Below are 23,093 nucleotides of genomic sequence, written 5' to 3'. Positions count from 1 at the left end.
GTGTGTGTGTGTGTGTGTGTGTGTGTGTGTGTGTGTGTGTGTGTGTGTATGGAGAGAGGAGGGGGCGAAGAGAGAGAGAGAAACAGAGAAAGAGAGAGAGAGTGTGAGTGTCTGAGATTTTAAACCATTAGTTCAGGGTGTTGTATAGACTGGCAATCTCAAAATCTGTGTGGTTTGGGCAGGCTAGAGACAGACCCAATTGCAGCTCCAAAGGTGGTCTGCAGGCAGAATTCTGCCCTCCTGGGGAGAGGTCAGTCTGTTTCTATTAAGAGCTTCCACTGACTGAATGAGGCCCACCCACATTATGGAGGATAATCTGCTTTATTCACAAAATCTACTGATTTAAATGTTAATCTCATCTAAAAACACCTTACAGAAACATCTAGAATAGTGTTTGACCAATAGCTGAGTACCTAGCCTAATCACGTGGACCCATAAAATGAACCATCACGAATGGCTTCTCCATCTTCTGTCACAATGCTGCTTGTTCTTTCTTGCCCAAATATGTTACACTTCCCTAATCCTATAAATCCGTTTTAATCTCTTATCTGAATTATTTTAACCCTCTTGAACTACTACTTTAGGATCTTAAAATTTGAAAAAATGATATTAAAAGCCTTAGAACCTATATGAGCTCACGTTTTTACTTATGTTATCTCTGAGTTTGTAAAATGTGGATCTTGAAAACAGAGAAGCTGTGCTGTATTTCTCCCACACTTACCACCATGTCTGAGAAACAGTATTAAACAAATAACCTGTTGAGTAACTGCAACCTGTCATTCAAAAACCATTCATTGAGCTTCTGTGTACATGAGAATATAAACTCTACAAGCTCCTATATTCATATCTGTTTCATTTATTGCTATAGCCTCAGTACCTAGAAGAGTACCTGGCTCATAATAGCACCTTAATAACTATTTGGCAAAGGAATCAGAAAAAGTCAATGGCAAATAATGAAGGAATTAAACAGAACATAAGCTCCATAAAAGAAGAGATTTTACGCTTCATTTTTATATTCCAAGTACCTGACATAACTCTGGACATAACTGCTCATTAAGTGAATTGCATTGACCCTAGCAAAAATTCAATAGATTCTCTGTATTACCAATTACCACCATGTGGATAAATGCTTTTATTTGCTGGAAGAGAAAATCACTGCATAGGAAAGGTGCTGTCAGATTCTACTAATCAAAATAAAAATTATAACTATTTTGTTTTTATTCTATTAAAGCTTATTATGCCTTACTAAGATCTTTCAGTTGAATTCTATTATTGAACCACCTCAGATCTAAAATATTGTGTCTTGTAAAGTAAAACTGAATAACTGAATATACTCTATACATTTTAGCAAGAAATGATAAATTTTAAACATCTTTCAGATACCTTTGTAACTCTACAAAAGATAAATTTAACATAAATATTTTTAAATATCCACTCTACACACATAAAATAAGTTAGAATAATATTATTATCAACTTCATACTTTTATATCTGTCTTCCAAAGACAAAAGTTCAGCATGCTTGTTTTTCTCTATAAGTGTTTAACTTTCAATATTTAAATAAATGTATTAACATGATTATTTGAAGAAAGTACTATGATTACTTAGATCATTTGCACAAGATTTTTGGCAATAGTATAACCAAGAAACTCCTGCTAAGAAAGACTGCCATAAAATAAATAAAATAAAATAAAATGAAATGAAATAAAATAGACTTCCCCATACATCTAGATAACTGACTCTTGTACCAGTTCTACAACTTGAAGTTCAGGATTGCAGTTTCTAGAGAAATTGAGGTTTTTATTTATTTTTATAATGAAGTCAAAAAAGGATTGGGGTTGAGATTAGAGAAAGAATATCGTTCCATACTCATCTGATAGAGTGTCCATATAGATGATATAACATCTCATGGAAAGATGTGATTACCTCAGTCATTTTCAAACCCTCAAGTCCATCATCTCATGTAATCCATCTATATATGTGTGAATCAAAACCAAACTCGTTATTATGTGAAATGACAGAAAAAGACATTTTACTAGAAGGCTTTCTGCAATTATTCCATTTCTCTTGTAAAATTGGTAATAAAAGTATTGACTTTTTCCTTCATAGGACCTGATCGGTGACCTGAAGGAGAAGCTCTCAGATCACTTCAAAGATGTTATGGTTGGCCTCATGTACCCACCACCATCTTATGATGCTCACGAACTCTGGCATGCCATGAAGGTAGTGGTCTGATGCAAAAATACACCTGTAACCGGTACAGGCCAATATTTTGGCAGAGAAGTAACTGTCCTGTGATGTTGCTACCTGTAATCAGGAAGGAGGAGGGAATATCTGGGCAAAGATGAAACAACAGAGATGCCGTGGCCAGGACAAGTGACCCTCTTAGGAAGAGGGGGCTCTGGAGCCCAGAGGCTGGGAGTAGCCCAGTTTTCTTACACAAACTCAGACTCACTGGCCCAGCTAAGCTACCGAGAGGAAAAAGTAAATAAGCTTCAGGGTCTATTCAGATTTATCTCTCCTCAGTATATATTCACATATTAAGGGAAAATGTTATGTTGTGAACCTCTTTAAATTATTTATAAAAATTGAACTCATTAAGTAAAAATAGGATAATGAGTCAGACAAAATACAAATGACATTTTTATTTGGATATTTTTGCGATCTTAAATCTGTCCTTTACAAAAAGTATTGCTCAAATGTATCAAAATTTTACTTCTGAAGAATTAGAACCATTCTTCCTCACAGGAAAGTCATTTCTATGAAATAATTTGACTACAGATTTGTTAGAAATTTTGTTGGCTAGGGATGCGGGACAAAAGCCTTTTACATCTTTTCAAATGTTGTTATTAAACACCTGCAGAACTGTTGAAATCCTTCCAATACGATGCCTGCCAATGACCGAATTACCACAATGTGTGACATGAAAGAGGAAAAGAGAAAAAAAATTAGGGAACCTGGATTTCGATCATCATATATTTGCAGATCAGAATAGGCATTGTATAGAATTCACATGAGTTTCAACTAATCGCTCTTTTTTTAAGTTGCATATGTCGATTCCAATCTCTTGCAAAATTATGCGACTAAAATCTGTGAGAAGTTATAGGTTACTGTTTGGATGAAATGGTAATATTTTATAAAATATCTCATAGAATGGTAAGGATTATTGAAGTGTTCCAGAAAAAGATGTGAGGTAACCCTTGGTTGACCTCACAGATTGCGAGGACTTTGTCAGTTTACAATCCCTTATATTTTATTTTTATGCCTACAGCACCTGGTCTTCATATGTGGTCTCCCATCCAAGTACTAACCAGGCCTGACCCTGCTTAGCTTCCAAGATCAGACAGGATCAGGCTTGTTCAGAGTGGCATGGCTATAGACAAGATGTGTTGTCTTTAAAATCACTGTAACAGACTCTAGAAAGTACCCAGTGCAAATGTTTACGCAAATGGTACAAATTTCACATCTAAAGAGATGCAGGATGAGTTCTCTGAAATATTACTGGGAATTTAGGAGAGCCAGGTTTCAGCTTTCCACAGAACTGATATCCTAGCAGGAAAAAAAAAAAATCATTTTCATAAGCATTGTTTAAACATCTTTTTTCCACATTATTTAGAAATGCCTACGCTGTTTTAATCGAAATGAAAGAACAGTTTCAGGTAATAATATCTTTCTCAGGATCAAACAGCTGATAAATAGGAACACCAGCACTGAATTGGGACTATCTTGATTCCAAATACAATTCGTTTTGCCTCTGCCACCTGTCAGAATTTCAGGAAAGCTGTATACATTTATACTACATAAGGTGCACTATTATTCCCTGTACAAATACCCTTACATTTCTCTACTTCTCTCTCTCCAGGGAGCAGGCACTGAAGAGAACTGTCTCATTGACATATTAGCTTCAAGAACAAAAGGAGAAATTTTCCAGATGCAAGAAGCCTACTATTTGCGTAAGGAAATATACATATATACATATATTTTATACACACATATACTTCATATTTTTCAAATAACACACAAAAAAATCCAGTTTATGTATTTTAAAGAATTTTCTAAGATACTCTTATATTTGAAATATCACTTACTCAGTACCAATTAACTCATTAAGAAAACTGGTGATTAGAGTAAAAAAATGAAACAATTTCGTAGGCAATTAATTAAGCAAATTTTCTGAGAAAATAATTACAAGTTTCTATGAGGTGAACTTTTACATTAAGATAGGCAAGTGTTCAGCCCAAGGGTCTGGGGAGCATTATACCTCTTACCCAGGAGAGACCAGGAATGTAGACAAAATAAAGCAAAGTGCATTTCAGCAGGTTCTACAAATATAGGTAACGACGTCAGGTCACATAAATTTCGTAATATACCTCAAAATCAGATTGTTACACATTTTAAAAGTGGAAAGGCTAACTATTTTCATTTTCAAAAGGTATAATGCCTTACATTCCATTCCATCATGTACAATGTGATATTGAATGTCAAGAAGATGTTCCAGATAGTCAGCTATATTGCATTTGAACAAAAACAAGACTTTCCCAAAGGGAATGGCGTAAGAACCTTCACTTAAAATATTAAAATGAGACAAAGCTCTTGGGAAAAGCTCTGGGATGAGCAGCAGTCTATGGAAATAGAACGCATAATTCTGAATTTGGAGAATTATAAAATGTGGAATGACTTGGAATGAAGATAATTTGGAATGAAGATAATTTTTTTTAAAGAAAATAGACTCATGCCTATGTTCTCTTAGGTGTCAGATTTCTATGGTGAACTGTTTATTGGCTTTATCTGAGTACAAGGTAGTAAAAGACAAATGTCCACAGATTGATTATATTTCCTGTATTTTCCACTCGCAGTTGGAGAAGTAGCATTACTTATTCAAAGCACATTGATATGTGGTTCTGTAATACATCATACCTTTAACATGGATGTTTTCTTATTTAGAATACAGCAGTAACCTTCAGGAGGACATTTACTCAGAGACCTCAGGACACTTCAGAGATTCTCTTGTGAACTTGGTCCAGGTAAGATACACCAAATTCCCACCTAAAATAGATATGTTTCATTTTCAAAAACCAGGACAGAAAACTCGTTTACTCCACTTGAACAGTAAATTCTGTAAAATAACAGTTACTGGATATTATTAGCTAAATTCAAGGCAGTATAATAGAAACATGAGTTAGGTATAGAGACAAACAAATATGAATAATATACCATTTCTTTTTTGCTATCTTCCTCATCTGGAGAAGATTTACATGTCCAATCAAATACAGGAGATGTGATTTCCTTTAATGTTTTTAACGTGATTAAAAACTTCATACTCTACATATATTTTGTATGATTTAATAAAAGAATGGATAAATATATTAGCCAGATTGGAACACAAACTAACAATTACATCTCTTGCCAGGAAATATGGATTTTAATTCTGTGTGTGTGTGTGTGTGTGTGCGCGCGCGCGCGTGCATGCGTGTGCACGCATCCCAGTCATTGTCAGTGTAGAATTAGGAATAAAGAAATTCAAAAGAAAGCACTACTGAGGAAGCCAAGTGTTAACTGCCCTACATTGACAGAGTGGTAATTTGTACTGATTGGAGTCCTACAAATGGTTCAATTGAAAAAAGTGTCAGAGTACCAAGCAAATCCACTGACTTTTTAATTAAATATTCCAAATTTTAAAAACAAAATCAAGAATTTGCTTTATTGTGTTTGGTTTTGATTTGGTTTGATTTGGATTTGCATGATTTGGCTGCATAGTTCATAAATTGCTCATATCACCAGTCTCAATTAATTAAGTCCTATTCTGAGGATTCTAATCTCTAGGGTTATAACATCGGTTTATCATTCCAACTATTACATTAGTGCCACTTACGTGACTATCAAAAAATAACAACCTGAGAGTAGATAGTTTGGTTTCTTACAGTCCAACTTGAGATTCTGTGTAAATTGTAGAAATATGCTTATTTTAATTTGTAAGATATTAAAGTCATTATAAGAAAAAAATTTTAATAAAAATTATTAATATTTAAAAATAATCTCAGCCTATTAATTGAATATTTTCTAATGTAAATGTCATAAGATTAATTTTAATTAAAACATTCTCTCAATTTAGAAGGGACATTAGTTTTTAATTATGAATTAATGATGCTACATAACATAAATTAAAACAATAGTTTCCAGTCAGAAATTTATGTTGATGTACGTATTGCTCCGAATAGAGGAGGAAAGCTAACAGTCCCATTGTAAATCTACGAACTGCATTCTATTATCAAACGAGTTTTTATTTTCTTAATACCCAAGTAGAAATCGATTTTAATTATTACATAAAAATGTCATCTAGTAGGAGAAAAAAAGTGTTTCATTAGGACTACTTTGCATTCCATCAATTCAGCTTCTTCTCCTTCTGCCAAATCTGCTTCTCTCCCTCACACGGATGTTGATCTCAAGCACATTCCATAATAAACAAGATGCCTGCTGATCTGCATCGCAGTCAGCTTCCCAGGGAGCCCAGCTTTCTCTATGCCTTCCTTGGAGAGATGGAGAAACTGAAGCCCAGAGAGGTTCAATGGCTTGCCCAACATTACACATTTACTGGATGAAAGAGCTAATATGAAAACACCTAATGACGCTGTCCTTCCACTGTCCAGTTTAATTGTTCCTACCTCCAACCTTGTTTGATTCCATTGCAGTTCTACTTCTATTTGATAAAACCTCAATGACTGATACACAAATAACCTCTTAGAATCTGAGTATCTTTTTAAAGGTTGAGCTATAAACCACCTAAAAGTAACTAAGAATCAAGATCACAGTGTATTTTCATAAAGCAAGCATTCTTGTATTTCAGGTAAAAAAAACAAACAAACAAAAAAAACACTTCTGAAAATTAAACATAAGAGAAAATATATCATAAGGGGGAAAAATCAATGAACAATGTTTTCTCCTGGTGTAATAGGACAATCAACCATGTTCATAATTGCAGTTCCTTTTTTTTCTGAAATTAAACAATAATGCTTTATTATTGAAGAGTATGTAAGTATGAGTGTTCATATTAATAGTATCATCTATATAGATACACATATTTTTAAATAACACGCAACAATTGATTTTATCACTAGGTTTTACCTAATTTGTATTATGACTTAACAGGATAAAGTATAACTTCTTAAATTAAATTTGTAGAGGTCAAACTTTGAGTGTTTGTGTGTGTTTAACTTTAAAATAGCTTTCCAATGTAGTAAAATTTTCCTTTCAACATAGAATATCAAAAATGAGGGTGAATAGAGACCTAGATTTTATCAGAAGCCAAGAAAAGTTAATAAGGGTTACTTAAAGATTATACAAAATTTCACACTACATTTCCCTTAAAATTAAAAACACAACTTATGTATTTAAAATAATACATATTCCGTATAAATTACTTCACTCATAATAGAAAATGGAAGTAAAAAACTTTTGAAAGGCTATATCTAAGTATAATCTCCCTTAATAGTCTTTTTGAAAATCAAAAATACTATGTAATTCATACTTCTTAGTAAAATGTATAAATTATCTTAAACTTTTAAATATTTTGAAGATTCCCCATTGACTCCTGACTTCTACACAAATGACTCTTCAGTTTAAAACTCCTGATTTAAGATTTAGATCAGTAAATTTAGAAGATTAGAAAAAGATATAAAGTGAATCAGGGAATTGACAAAGTTCATCACTTCTCTCCACTGTGGTATACACCACTTTAGAGAGAATCTGTCTAAATATTTTACTAAAAGGAAATAGAATTCCTTCCTAAAGGGTTGTGAAATTGAGAGCTGAGGAGTTCCAACTAGACAACTGAGGAGTGCTGCAGGGTAACCAAATCTCTTCCACCCTCTCACTGGGATTATTATTCTCTCTGTCCCTGTCTGTCTATTATTAATCTATCACCTGTCATCTACCATCGATCTAGATTTATAGATAGATGATAAATAGATTAGATAGATAGATAGATAGATAGATAGATAGATAGATAGATAGATAGATAGATAGATTCTCTGTAATACAACAAGGTATGTATTTATATATCCGTTTTTCTTGGCTATGTTATAAGTCAGTGTCATGTCCTTGAATTTATCATTTAAACTTCTTGTGGTTCAGATTAGAGATTTACTCTATAATTAAGGTATGTGAACCCATTTTTTTCTCAATGCTCTCCCAATACAAATATTCTAAAGTTCTCCAGTTGTCTTAATTACATTCTCTACCTCCCTCTGCATGGTCACTTTCAGAATTAAAGAAAAGACTGTCCAGGGCTTTCATCTTTTTCACATCACGGATATTAAGACACACCTCTTTTTGTGAATTAATAGATTGAGGGAATTGGAGCACTGGAGACTGCAGCTATTCATGAAATGGAAAGTGTTGAACATCACTGTCATATTTTCTGGGAGAGACGATCTTTCATTTAATCTATAAAGTATTTTCCTACAGGGCTATTTCTAATAAGGAAACAACTCAGCCAGAACACATTCTTCTCAAAAACTAATACCAATCATTACTCTGGCTCACAACATTTCCTGTGTGCTTTTATTAAACTAGATTTACAAGAGATCTAATTATCTGTCAAATAGTAAAAAATTAGTCACTTAGAGATTAATTAATCAATATGTGCAAATCACACTGGAGTTGATAAACGTTTTCACAGAGAGAGAGAATGGAAACTACTCACCTGGATGCTTACTCCTCATCTTTGCTATCAGGATTCTCCTAGGACAGTGAGGCCTCTGGGGATGTTATTGCCAACGGCCTTCAGGGGTCACCCGTAGTCAAATTACCTGCTCCAAATGTTTTCAGCTAGATTTTAATTGCCTTAATTTCTTTCTTTCGCATTTTTATTTTGCAAATTCTATACTCATTTATCCCATTTCTCTGACATGTACATCAAGTACACATACTTTGAAGCTATCTTAAGCTATTTTTATAACAAAATCAGGATGACTCTGCCTTGGTTGAAAAAGCTAAATCACAAACTTACTTATTCACATTCTTTTAACTTACCAGTCTGCTTTAAGTGCACTTGGCAATTAACTGCACAAAGAAGTAAACAGATGGGCACCATTTCAAGTCCAAAATCTTATCTTTCAAAAAAATTTTCAGATACATAGAACTACAAAAAATTCTTAAATACTTCTTACAAACTTTGCAAGGGTACATATATACTTAGCTATATAGTTTGTTTGGAAATCACTAAGAAAATGTGAATGATTTAAAGCCACATGTGTGGCTTTAAACAAGGGAAGGATTGTAGATACAGACAGGAACAGAATCAAAAATTGAGTTCTACAACTTTCCAATATTAAGAGATACAAAAGTAAAAAGGGGAACCAATGCACAAGATTGAGAAGAACTAATCAATGAAATAGAAAGAAAGAAAAAGAGAGTGCAGGATGGAAACCCAGTGATGAAAGTATAGCGAGGAGGAGAGAGTGATCGATTGCTTTGAATCCTACCGGTAAGTCAAATAAGGTGAAGACTAAGAATTACTATGATAAGTTTGTGTTATTAAATAAATGGCACATGTCCATAGAAAGTATAGCATATTAATCGCTTTTAGTAATTTGATGCTTTGTGTAAATTAAAACTGTAAAAGAGTGACTACAGGAGATTGTTGGAAAATAATGAGTTCTTTTGGCTAAGCATACAGTAACCAAATATCAGAGACAAATAGCACTATCAAATAATCATCTTTTTCTAACAATCAGAGTTAAAGTAATTACTTAATATCTGTAAGCCTATTTATTTTTAATCTTCAAGGAGCAAAACTATACAACCACTAAGGTCCCTGCACCTCAACACTTCCATAATTTGAAAATCAAATACCACTCATAATTCTACCACTCAATAAAATTATGTTCACTCTAAACGTGGTCTTCTATTCCTTGCTTATACATGTATAAAGTACACACACACACACACACACACACACACACACATATAAGTACACAGATTTTAAAAACAAGAATTGCATGTGCTCATTCTTAGTCACCTAATATTTTAAGGAAATAAAATGAAGCAAAATAAATGCGTCTGATAGGCTTACATCAATTTCTCCTTATCTCTCCACCTTTAGATGATACACAACTTCTGTGTTATGATTAGCATTCAATTTTTCAGGGCTACAGATTTACTCACAAGAAAATATAGTTTATTTCTCTATGATTAAATTGATATTTCTCATATGCCTCCAGCTTTTGTTTAGCAAGGAAAAGGAAAACAACCCTAATATTTAATCTAATATGGCAAATTTAATCTATATAATATGTGGAACAGTCGATATGAGAGTATAGGGTCAATTTCATTTATATGTTTATTGCATTAACTCAACTGTCAGATTTCTGGCCTTCTCCCTTTTTCTCTCTAAAAGGGCACTTGGTGGAGAGGTGTGTGTATGTGTGGTGTATGAGATGTCTTGGCAACAAGAGAGGATAGTGTCCTTAGACCATGAAGATATTTTCTTCATCCTTGCTCACCTTGGCTATGAAATGGCAGTTCTAGGCAACTCTGGACATGTGGCATATAAGGCATAGATGTCTAGGATGTGAGCATTTCTCAGTGTTAGTTGTCAGCCATATGGCTGGTGAATTTATAATTCTTTTTTCTGTTTCTATTTGGTCAGAGCCAAGTAAACTTTCATGATGGTTTAGCCTCCCCTTTGCTCTCACTAGAGCTGAAGAATACCCCTAAGGTCTAGCTGTGTCTCTCTCACAGTTGCAGGCAACGTGGTCCACCTCATAGTTCTTGGCTACTGGGACAGTAACTGTTCCTGACATGGTCATAAACCAACTCCATCTGTCAAGCTCCCCAACCAAGTTCTCAGCTACCATGCCAGTTCCTCCATCAGGAGTAGATAAGAAATTTGGGGCCCATTCATGCTACTTAGGGATTGGGATTAACTCAAAAGAGTTATATTCAGGACTTCCCTCTGCCCAACCTTGCTTATGACTGAATTCACTGATATACATATATATATATATATATATGAATTCATAGAGAGAGAGAGAGAGAGAGAGAGAGAGAGAGAGAGAGAGAGAGAGAGAGAAAGAGAGAGAGAGAGAGAGAGAGAGAGAGAGAGAGAGAGAGAGTGTGTGTGTGCGCGCATATCTCCATAGTGGATATATATCCTACCCTCTAGATATTAACTGTCTGATCACATATCTCTCCTACTTCTTTCTCCCCTCTTTTCTTCATAATCCTTGGGGACCAGAGTGTCTTGCCTTGGCTAGCCCTCCTTCCCTCCTTTTGTCCTGTTTGAAATGGACATTTCTTAGGTCAATTTGGCCATGTCTATTCTTCATATCCTAAAGAGATGGGAGTAAAACAAATTTACAAAACATGATCATTGCACAAAATTTGGATTTTATAATTATTTTATTGTTGCCAATATCCTATTTATAGGTCAGAGACTGAATATTAACTCATTTTTTTCTCTTTAGATTTTTACGCTAACAATATTAAGTCCCATCTCTACCACCCGCAGCCAGGTGGTAGATTTTTTTTTTTTTTTTTGATAGTGGAAAAGATACTTTACAGGGATTTGGAAAAGCAAACTAATCTGGATTAAGGGGGAAGAAATAAAATAAATAAATAAATAAATAAATAAATAGATAGATAGATAGATAGATAGATAGATAGATAGATAGATAGATAAATAAACACATTAAAAATATATTTTATAAAGTATTCAATAAATGGAATATCCAACTCTAAATAATGTTCGAACTCTCTTAGGAATTATCAGTGTGTTTGGTGGTTCACAGATTTTTGTCAATTAAGACCAGTTACAAAGGGAAACCTGTTACAAAGGGAAACCTGTGCTTATTTTACAGGGAACCAGAGAGGAGGGATATACAGACCCTGCAATGGCTGCTCAGGACGCAATGGTAACTAGAACCAGCTCTCAAAATGACTCTAAAGAACCTTGGTTAAACTGGTCTGGAGGCGTTGTGGCGCTAATGCCTGTGTGTATGACGTTTTAGGTCCTGTGGGAAGCCTGTCAGCGAAAGACAGGGGAACACAAAACCATGCTACAAATGATCCTATGCAACAAGAGTTATCAACAGCTGTGGCTGGGTAATTATTAATCAGGTTTCTTTTTGGATAATTAACTAATTACATAATAAAAAGCAAGCACTTATAGGGCTGGGGGAATGTTACATAGAGGAAAGCTCGTTATCTCAAAGGTACTAATTTTGAATTATGTTTGTACAGACATGTCTCATCTAATGACGTTACTAAGAAATAAAGTTTCCCTATAATTTTATTTTCTCTAATAACTGAATTATGTAACCTTGAAATATTGAACCTTTTAAAACTATCCCTGTTTTTGATGGAGAATTTACTCAACTATATTAGCTATTTCCAATTAGGCATGTTATATGCTGCTTTGAAAAGAATACAGAGAACATAGCTTGATCAGTCCATAATGGGGTGAGATCATTATTACCGACATCATGGATGATGGGAAACTGCCTTGTTGGTCTTAGAGGTGCACTCATATTAATCTGTACTTTGACTGTCTCCAACTGCTACATCTTTCTGTTCCTCTTATTTAATTTTTTTTATACTTATGTAAAACACACAAAAGTCTATAAAAAATTTAAAGATAATCTTCTTCAACCCAACCCCACCCTTATACTTTATTTACCTTCACCGTGTACAACAATGTAATCAATATTTGTATTTTAAATTTATAATATTTACAAAATTTCCATCGAATTGTATCAATTTGTTAAAGTTTTCCAGGAATTCCAAAACGTTTCTGGGCAAGACATAGTAGATGCCATTAATGACTGTTATGATGGATACTTTCAAGAGCTGCTAGTTGCAATAGGTAAGTAATGGTTTATTTGGTGTACACCTGACCTTTTAGTGCACAACGAATGCTGACTGGCTCTAAAGATGCATGGGTAAGCTCTTGATTGAATCGCTTCCCCTGAGTTTAACTACTTAGAAAGGATGTTAACTCAACTGAAGAAAAGTACATCAGCTACTGATCCAACGCACTAACCTGGCAACCTGATAACTTCAGTGAACTAACACGCTTTCCTCATAGCTGGTTCAACTTGCTTACTAGAAAACATCAGGTTCTCAGATGCTCTCTCTCAGATAATTGGGATTTCATGCCTTAAAATTTATTTTATATATACTGACTTCCATTCCCTTGTTAAAGAGCAGATAAATGCTAGTGATATAGATTCCTTTTCTCTATGAGGAAAAGAGTTTTTGTCACTTTCTCTAATAAATTTGCCTTTAGGTTTAAAAAAGATTTACCGAGTTGTTACTTTAGTAGTGATTTCTATAAAAAAAAGATTTACAGAGTTGTTACTTTAGTAGTGATTTCTGCAGGCTTTTGTGAGAGAGGTATACTTTCATATTCCTCTATAAATGGGAAAACAGTAGGAGCTATTCATAAAAACTACTATTGAACTATCCATGCTTTACCTTGTGCTGTGCTCTGACTTGACAGCACACATCGCAGGGAGTGCAAATAAGGGGTCATTGTGAAATGTCCCCGTAATAGGCACACATCAAATAATCACTTATTCGTTGAACAAATGAATTTCGTGACTTTTCCATTCCTAGAATGGCACAAACCTACATGGGAGTGGGAGCTCAGAGATAACAGAATTTTTATAGTTTATTTTCTAAAGGAGTTTTAAGCTAGGATTTCATTTAAAAAAGGATTTGGTGGGTTCTTTGAAATTCCTAAAAAATCATATAAAATCTGAATACCTGTGTATTTATTCTGCAATAAGTTACAAATATTTTGGCAAATTCTCAAAATACTTTAATACTTATACATCACATCAAAACAAGACCATAGAGGTTCAGTGACTACTCCAAAGTCTATCAGCTAATTAGCAACAAAGTTATGACTAGCACCCCTGTCATCTGAATCTCAAGACTATTCTTTTTCCTCTACAGACCACTGCCACAAACAAAGCAGTGGGCATGAGAGAGGAGATAGTGAACATCAGAAATCCCAGAAAACAATTGAACTGATTTGTTCATTCATTCAGTAAACATTGAGTATTTACTATTCTGGTTATTGATTTAGGTACTGCAGATGGGACAGTAAAACAACAACAATAACAAAAGCAACAACAAAAGTCCCTGTCCTTTTATATGAGACATTTATATTCTAGCAGCAACTCAGGAGTGCTTACAGGGTCCACAGTTATAAAGTAAAAGATGAAGACATGGTCTCACAATCTAAAATAATCACTTGAACTATAGAGAAAACACTATTATGATGATTTTATTTTTGCTTAGAATTATAGCTTTGCATACATTATTCATTCATTCATTAATTTACTTATTTAAATAAACACTATTAAATGTCTATAATCATCAACTGACTTTCATCAAGGACAACTATTGACTAGGCCCTAAGCTGTTCTAATGTAGTAGTTTTAATAGATGACTTATAACACTGGGACAGACCTGTTATGATTCATACAATTTCTCCTTAAGAGACCTCAGATTTACTCATGAGTCTACAAAAGATGAAAAATAGTGTTTGGAAAGATGAACCATTTTCACGGGACCATATCACATTGAATCCTACAATAATAAAAATCTATAATAGTGGTGATAACCTGGGTCTTACGAAGCTCGTATTTAATTTTAAGATAAGAAGGATACATTTTTCTTCATTAGGCTATATGAAGGAACTAAGAGAGTAACAAAAGGTAGAGATTAATAAAAATCTGAATGAATCATTATAATATTGTTGCTTTTTATTTTTATGGTCTTACCTCTATTCTAAATGTTGAAATTTTAATACAATGTACAATGAGGGATCTCATATAGAACTCACAAAGTATCACTCTTCTAGGATTATAACAGAAAAAAAAAAGCATTTTCCTTCTCAAATTTTAAAGAAAATATATATTATCACTCTCATTCTTCTTTTCTCTATGATTTTTTCCAGTTCTCTGTGTTCGAGACAAGCCAGCCTATTTTGCTTATAGGCTACATAGTGCAATCCATGTAAGTATGGCCCATAAATACTAAAAATTTCTCCAGAAATCATGTCTACTCTCTCAAAGAGCTAGCTTTGCTTCCATTATTTAAATGTTGATTTTCATTTTTGTACTCGTATGCAAATACATTCATTTAACAGAAAATATGCTCAAATAGTATACACCAAAATGAGACTCATCACATAAAAATAATGCTCTGTTTTCTGTACCAAACTGAGGTACCTAAGAAGTATGATTCCTTGGGGCCTATCTCCCCCATGTGCTTTAGTGTTTCTTAGCAACTGAAGGAACCAGTAAATCCAAATTCTTTTGTATCTTGCCAAATACTCTCACCTCATACCTATGCAAGTACAGAACATATGGCATCAAGCAGAAAATGTCAAAACAGTACAAACTCTCAGTAAGAAATTTCGATGTTCCTGAAGTTTTAAAACAAAAAATGTCAGTGGCTATTTTTAAATATAAAGTGTTATTTTTAAAACAATACTTTTAAAAAGATAGCTAGACAACAATAAACTCTAAAGCTAAATTTGTAATCAGGTCAGAATGTTTTTTATAGTTTAGTGTGAATGTCTATCTTACATCCTTTGTTACATTCATTTTTAGAGAAACAAACACTTAAATGCCTAAGACAATTCGCACCTTATCTGTAATGTACATGAAATATATTTAGAAAAAAAGAGGTATGATACAAATCTTTATACATATATCAGAGCCTTGAAAACTCACTGAAAACTTTTAAAAACAATTCACTAGTACAGAAATTTTAATTGAGTGTTTTATTCTTAAGGAATTTTTTAAAAATATTGTAAAAGTAGCCAGCATTCTGCAATAGTATGCAACCATCAAAAATATTTCTATTATATATCTGTGTAAAGAATATTTTTTATTTATATGCAAGAATCTATGCATCCTCAGTACACAGGAGGAAGATCAATGGTCACTGTCTTCCATTTCCCTTTTATTCTTTTTCCAAGCAGGAAAAGTTGATTTGATTAGAAAATTATCTAAAACAGTGTGTTGGGCAGTGCTATTGTCTGCCTTCAGCCGTTTCCTTCTCCCATGCGGAATAAAGCTCCCCTCGTGAGTGGCCGCAGGAAAAAGGTCACAACAGTTACTCTGATTCGTCATGCCGCGAAGGGTCTAGTTATTCTATTAATAAGTAAAAGCTGTATCCCTGATGTGTGTGTTGCAATGCAAAAAGAAGGTGTGTGTACTCACAACTGGTTTGCAGGTAAAGAGGAGGATTGTATATTCGAGTAATCAAACTTTTGGTATATGAGGCCATTAAATGTAAAATCTTGGTCACCACTCCTAATCAAAGAAAACCTCTGTGTTTTGTCCAGTGGGCTCTCATCGAATGATATGTAACTTAAATATGGAAACTTGGGTAGATCATTCATTTTAATCATCTCAAATAATGAAAAGTTTGGTAGTGGGTCTGCTTCTAAAATGTTCAGACATCAAATGGTTTATGCTTATTGGCCACTGGATGTCACTATTATTCCATTTGAAAAAACAATTTGAAATTTATTCATAAAGCAGTGTTCTTTCTGCAGCTAGTACACAGAAATTGTTTTTGTATTTTTCAATATTTGAGTTTAAATCAGCAAATATTTCAAGTACCTGGAATTTTTATTTTTATAATTTTTTAATAATAAACAGACAATAAGACAAAAATGTAATTGTTGTCTAAGACATATCAACATTCATGTAATAGAGTTCAGAATCCCTTCCTATTCCCCTTCCCTAAGACTTTTTATGGAAAAGGAGCAACTAATGGCAGAATCAAGGTGAAACGATAAGGGCCAGCATCAAGACAGTGACACCGGAAATAGAGGTTACAGAGTATTTAAGAAGTAAAATAGGTAGAATACTTCATTGTACTACACAGTGAGAGAAAGGAAGACAGAGGTGACTCTGAGAATCTGACAGGCCCTCCCCAGATGGTGAGGCCAGTGTTTGAGGGATACAGGTCTAGAGCAAATTGCTAGGTAGAAAAGGAGATGAGTCTGTTTTAAACAGATCGACTGGAAGGTACTGTTTTCTCATCCCCCTTCTCCTCTTTCTGTATCTTTTAGGACTTTGGTTTCCATAACAAAACCTTAATCAGGATCCTAATTGCCAGAAGTGAAATAGACCTGATGACCATAAGGAAACGATACAAAGAGAGATACGGAAAATCCCTATTTCATGATATCAGAGTAAGTAGAGTAAGTCTCCCACACATGATTTACTTTGACCCATAGCTTTTCCTTTTTGAAACTGAAACAAGAAATTTAATTTAAATAACTTCATGTTAGAATCTAAATATTAAATGTTCTGAAGGGGATGATCTACTTCACACAACCTTTAGAGCATCAACGGCGCTGAGGAAACACCCTCACGTCAGTGACAGAACTTACTCCTCCTTCATGTGTTTTAAGCAAAAATCATTGACATAGTAACGTCAAACATTCATCCCCTACTTGTGTAATTGTGCTTTATGAGCTAGATTCTAAAGTAGAATCAGCATTGAAAAAAATACATTTTGTAAGAAGACCACATTAATTGTGAAGAGGTGTCTTAGATCAGTGTGGCTGTCTTTCATATTGTCATGGATGGCAGGGCAGACAGTCAAATCCCATAAATGGTAATTTGCAGCAACTTTGATAGTTATGTAAAATTCTATATATCCCTTTAGCCCTTGAAGGGCAAAGAACAGTGATTCAGAAGTAAACAAGCCCGTTTCATTATTCTGACACATCTAAACTTTACCCCGGAGTTTGATAAAACCTAGCAAAGACATCAGAATATATAGAACCACCTATAAAATGTTTGATCCCTTTTACAAGAAAATTATAAAGAATTTCAAGATGGCACCAGCAGAGCATTTAACCAAGCATGGGGGCCTGAAAATATATCTTCTTTTTCTCACATACCTATGCTGTTACCTTGCTCACATTGTTTTCCAATGAAATTTTCAATTGTATAAATAGCTTTTTAGTTCATTGAAAGAGTGATCCAGAAGCAACTCAATAACCCAAAGACCAAGGGACCACAAAAACCATAATACCTCATAAGCCCATGCATAGTTGAAGTAGCTTCTAGAGGAAGAGTTGATGGACCAGTTAAGATAAATTTTATTTCTGTGTCTTTGATAAAACTCTCCTTACATCCACCTTCAGAACCCTAAACTTTTGGTGATGATAAACATTTCTCATTGAGCAATGTGTGTCATTACTCATTTTATAAATGAATAAATTAATTCTAATACATTTACTGCAAATAATCACAGCCACCTAAAAATCTATTAACATTAACATATTAATGTAACTTTACTATGTGGATTTAAAGCAATAAATTATAATTACATGGCTTTGTATAAGAGAACATTCATATGATAGTTGAGTTTTAACAAAGAAAGTTTTTAGAATTCATTTATTTATTACTATCATTATTTTTAAAAAACAGAAACTATGGAAGATCATAAAAAGAAGATAAAAATTACTTCAATACTCTATCACAAATAAACAGTAGTAAAATTTGTTATAAGTGCTTTCTGTCTTTTTAAAAAAATATGTAAACATTAATATGCTTTACCACTTAAAGAAATATTTTTATTGTATAAGTTAGAAAGTACATAACCTACCCTGCATTATTATATGTTGCTTTTTAATTTTTCACTATTATACATAATATGGTGTATATTCTTTAGAACAAATATTTGTGCTCATTAGTAATTGATAACTATTTCCTTAGGTTATGTTTATTAAAGTAAAATTACTACATTAATGAACATAAATGTCTTTATGACTTTTTAAGGCATATTGCCAATTTGCCCTCTAGTCATTACACTGATTTATAGCAATAACATTAGGACACCTCTTTCTGAAGTTGAAGAGAAGATTTACTTCTACTGCAATTTATTCTTCTTATAAATACACATTAGGGTTCAATCAACTTTATAAAAACCTCATACTATTGACTATAACTGTGGTATTATTTTTCAATAACTTCCACTATGAATAGTTCTCAGGACACATTAAATCTTTACATGAAAAAGTAAATAATTTTGGAAAAGCTAATGGCCCATGAATCTTTCATACTGTAGTTCAGAGGAATTACAGTTCTTTTTAGAAATACTATGACATTTTATTTCAAATACTTTTTTTTTTTTCAGAATTTTGCTTCAGGGCATTACGAGAAAGCTCTGCTTGCCATCTGTGCTGGGGATGCTGAAGACTACTAAATCAAGGGCAGGCTTTGGAGGACTGGGTACTCCTCTTTATACATGTCAAAATAGAGATTTTGTCATAAATTTGCATTGTTAGTGGCATTAGAACAAAACTATAGAATATTTCCTCTTCTATCTTGAAAATTATTCTAAACTAAAGAAAACTCTATTGACAAATTTAAATGAAACTGAATTTTCACTTACTAGCTAAACCAATAATTCTTTAAATGGTGTATAATGGACTAATAAAAAATTACTGCATTGAACTAAAATTTATTTAAATGTGAACTATCAACTCCCTACAATAAGAGACTCTGCTTATAGCTGTCTTTAGCATGTTTTGGGAGACCATCAAAAACAGTGTGCTCCCACAGAAGAATTTTCAAGACTCTTGCACAAATGCAATACAACTAAAGTGAACATCTAAAGCCAACTTTAAAAGAAAAGTATAAAACAGCAAAATGCAGTCAGACATATGCTTATCAGACTTAGATGTGCAAGAAACTTGAAAGTAAAAATATATGCATGTGTGTGTGTGTGCATGCATGTGTGCATATGTGCTTGTGTGTGTATGCTTTTGACAACCACTATGGTAAAGGCAATTTATCTCTAGCTATTTTTTTTATGTGTGTTGATGCCTAACCAACTATTTGCCCAATGCTTTTGCCTACACTTCTTAATATCAGCATCAAAGCCTTTTGGAAATTATCACATCCTTTGTCCCATCAGTAGAGCCTGGTCCTTTATGTGTCTCAACATTTAGTAAATTAAGAACAGCCAAAGAAAAATATTCACCGAGGTCAGTTTGGAGGAAAACCTAGATTAATGCCACAATACAGCCAAGAATAAAATCAGAGATAGGGATGGATGAGTCCACTACAGAAGGCTCCCAACATAAGCAAGGATCAACACAAAAACCTAGATCATGGGAAGAAGTGATTGATGAAGTCAGGCAAGGGAAGTGAGGACATATATGCAATAAATCTAGATGAACTGGTGAAGCTGATAGCAGTGCTTTATTCCATATGGAACATTTTTCAATAGCCTATAGCCAATTTCCTAGAGATACATTTCTATTGGTCTCAGGAGAAATGAAAAATCTGGTACTCAGAATCTGGTATCTGACAGGAGGAATGATACAGAACATTTAGCACACAGTGACCGGGTACAATATGAGACATTTTAGACTTCTGAAATCAATTTCAAGATTCCAACTTAGTTTATTCTAGAAGACTACTGCAGTAAGTGGAGAGGTCTGTTGCAATAGGGAAAGGGAAGTTAATTCAAGAGGAAAAACACTCGACTGTGGGATTTTCGGGGATCTCAAAGCTTAGCCAGAAAAGATTTTTAATGTATGGGGACAAGAAAACAAGACTAGAAATAATCAGGTGTGAGAAAATGGGGTGAATATGTGGTAAGGTTGGTTGATAAGGGACAGTTGATTCGATATTGGCCAGTTGATCAGGGACAGGTGATCTGAGATACCTCCAGGCAGTTTTTAGGAAGAGCCTAAAGGTAGATTAAAGTTCAGAATCATGGGGAGGAGACAGCTTGACTAAAGTTGGTCAAGTCAGGCGAGTGGGCATTTTGTCCAGATTGGTCAGCAGGAGAAAATGGTTCAGCTAATCATTTATGAGACAAAGACTGGGAATTTGGAGGGTATGTTGAGGACTGTCATAGGTAAACAAGGGGGTCACCTGCAAGTCAAATCTAAGTCGTATAAGAAAGGGTGGTTCTTTGTAGTAAGCTATTTCCTGAAACACAAAGAGGCAGGAAATTTCTTGATCATCTCTGTTTTCTAGGGCACAGTACGTGAAGTTTAACATTGTCAGTCTTCTATTTTTTCCTAAGTTTGGTCTTGAATGCTTCACTTAGTTGTTTAAATGCTAACACAACATTGTCATCTTCATCATCACATAATTCACTTAGTGAAATCCTGTAAAAGATTAAGTGTTTAAATTATTATCGTTGTTATTTGAATGTTCCATGCTGGTTATATGATCTTCAAATGCAGAAATGTTTACTATACCTGATGGACTGAATAACGAGTACAAAATCTCTGATTAAATTAAAAGCATCTCCCATATTTAATCTAGAGGAGAAAAAAGACAAAGTAACATTTAAAAGAATAAATTTGTTTTTGATGTATTATCAATCTACAGTAAAAGAAATAACAAATTATCAATGAATTGCAGGCTTTTCTAGAGACAAAATAAAAACAGATATGGAAAGACTGCACAGAAGTGTTTGTGTCCTTTGCATCCAGTATTTTACTTACTATGCTCATTTTAGCACTATTTCGACTAAAGTAGTAGAGACACTAATCATTTGTCTAAAAAAATATGACTTTTAATGCTCTTATGTAGTAGTACATTATTATTACTAAAGTTAAGTACTTCCTATATGTTAAAAACAGTGCCAAATATAAGTGATGTCACTGAAAATGATGGAGTAGGCAGCACCAAGGGCTCATCCCTCCACAAGAACATAAATAAAAATAAAAACAAAAACCATCAGAATCAATTTTGTCAGAATTTTGGAAAATAGCCAAAAGTTGAACTTAAATCATGAGAAAAGTTAGACAAGGTAGAAACGCTTTGTGACATCTTTATCTGCCCTTTTCCCACCCTTCTCCCAGTTTAGGGACAGTCTCAGAGACAGCATCCTGTGTCCCAGTGTGGCCCTGATCCCTGGCTCCAGCGAAGCAGAACTAGCCTTATTAACAAGGAATGTGTTATCTGTTCTAACCTGTCTGGGAGCTGGCTAAAGGACTGAATGAGGTGTTTGCTTTTGTTTTGCCTACCTCAGAACTCACTCAGGGAGGAAAAATGGTAAGACAAAGGAAATACTTGCAGCTGCCTAGGGCAAAAATTACAACTGAGTCAATACAATTGAGTAATGAAAATCTGTGAGAAAAATCTGGGAGAGAGTACATATATGTATTAGAATCTAAAATACATATATTGGGAAATTTAGAAAGCTATGCTCATGCCTAGTTTAGGATATATGCTCAGAAAGACCTGATAGGACCATAAACTTTCACCCCTGACTGGTCCCTAGATATAGTGCAAGCAGGAGGTGAAGGGTAAGGCAGAGTTACAAATGGACTCAGTGCTACAAGGGTTATCCCAGCACAGAGCCAGGCTACAAAGAATGAGAGAAATTATTTTCATTTACATCCTCCTCCTCTTCTTTCCTTCTCCTCTCTCTCTTTCTCTCTCTCCCCGCTTGTGTTTAAAGAAATCTCAATCAAAACACCGGCTGAATACAAACTAAAGAAATAGGACTTCAGAGAGATCACATTTGATGAGGATTACAGACTTTATAAAAATAGTTTAGAAAAGTCACTAAACAAAACAACAGCTAGAAACAAAAACAATAAACTTTGAGAAGGGAGAAAATTTTAGAATTACCACATTATAATTTTCAAAACGTACAGTCCTCAAAAAAGTTTTTGAAGCATGAAAAGAAACATAAACATGTGCCCATTGACAGATAAAATTATCAGAAACTATCTCTGAGGGGAATAAGAGGTATAAGACTTACAAAAATGAACATCAAAATGGCAAAAGTAAATCATTTCTTATCCGCAATTATTTTAAATGTAAATAGATAAAATTATTCAAAGAAACAATAAAGATTGGCTGATTAGATAAAAAATAAACATGAACCAACTATATACTGTCTATAAGAGACTTACTTTAGATTCTGAAGCATGAAGATATTGAAAGCGAAAGGATGAAAAAGATATTCCATGCAAATAGTAAATAAAAGAGAGCTGGGGGGCTTATACTAATATCGGACAAAATAGACTTTGTCAAAAACTGTTATAGGAGACAAAATATACACTATATATTTACA

The 23,093-nt window shown here is 33.9% G+C and overlaps 1 protein-coding gene and 1 pseudogene across 1 annotated transcript in view; one reads left to right on the top strand and one right to left on the bottom strand.

Moving 5' to 3' along the window:
* Positions 1 to 21,468, top strand: part of ANXA10 (annexin A10) — a 60,854-nt gene extending 39,386 nt beyond the window's left edge. The window contains exons 4-12 of the mRNA XM_006906330.3: positions 2,109 to 2,222; positions 3,862 to 3,952; positions 4,944 to 5,023; positions 11,858 to 11,911; positions 12,008 to 12,101; positions 12,766 to 12,861; positions 14,965 to 15,023; positions 17,098 to 17,220; positions 19,179 to 21,468. Of these exons, the coding sequence (XP_006906392.1) occupies positions 2,109 to 2,222; positions 3,862 to 3,952; positions 4,944 to 5,023; positions 11,858 to 11,911; positions 12,008 to 12,101; positions 12,766 to 12,861; positions 14,965 to 15,023; positions 17,098 to 17,220; positions 19,179 to 19,247 (780 nt within the window). The 3' untranslated portion in view covers positions 19,248 to 21,468. The remainder of the gene's footprint in view (positions 1 to 2,108; positions 2,223 to 3,861; positions 3,953 to 4,943; positions 5,024 to 11,857; positions 11,912 to 12,007; positions 12,102 to 12,765; positions 12,862 to 14,964; positions 15,024 to 17,097; positions 17,221 to 19,178) is intronic.
* LOC112475103 lies at positions 3,262 to 3,380 on the bottom strand (annotated as a pseudogene).
* Positions 21,469 to 23,093: the final 1,625 nt, after the last annotated feature.

The sequence above is a fragment of the Pteropus alecto genome, unplaced genomic scaffold, assembly GCF_000325575.1.
Source record: "Pteropus alecto unplaced genomic scaffold, ASM32557v1 scaffold50, whole genome shotgun sequence".
Taxonomy (NCBI): domain Eukaryota; kingdom Metazoa; phylum Chordata; class Mammalia; order Chiroptera; family Pteropodidae; genus Pteropus; species Pteropus alecto.
Note: the sequence above shows the minus strand (reverse complement) of the source record. Positions and strands in the feature narration are given on the sequence as shown.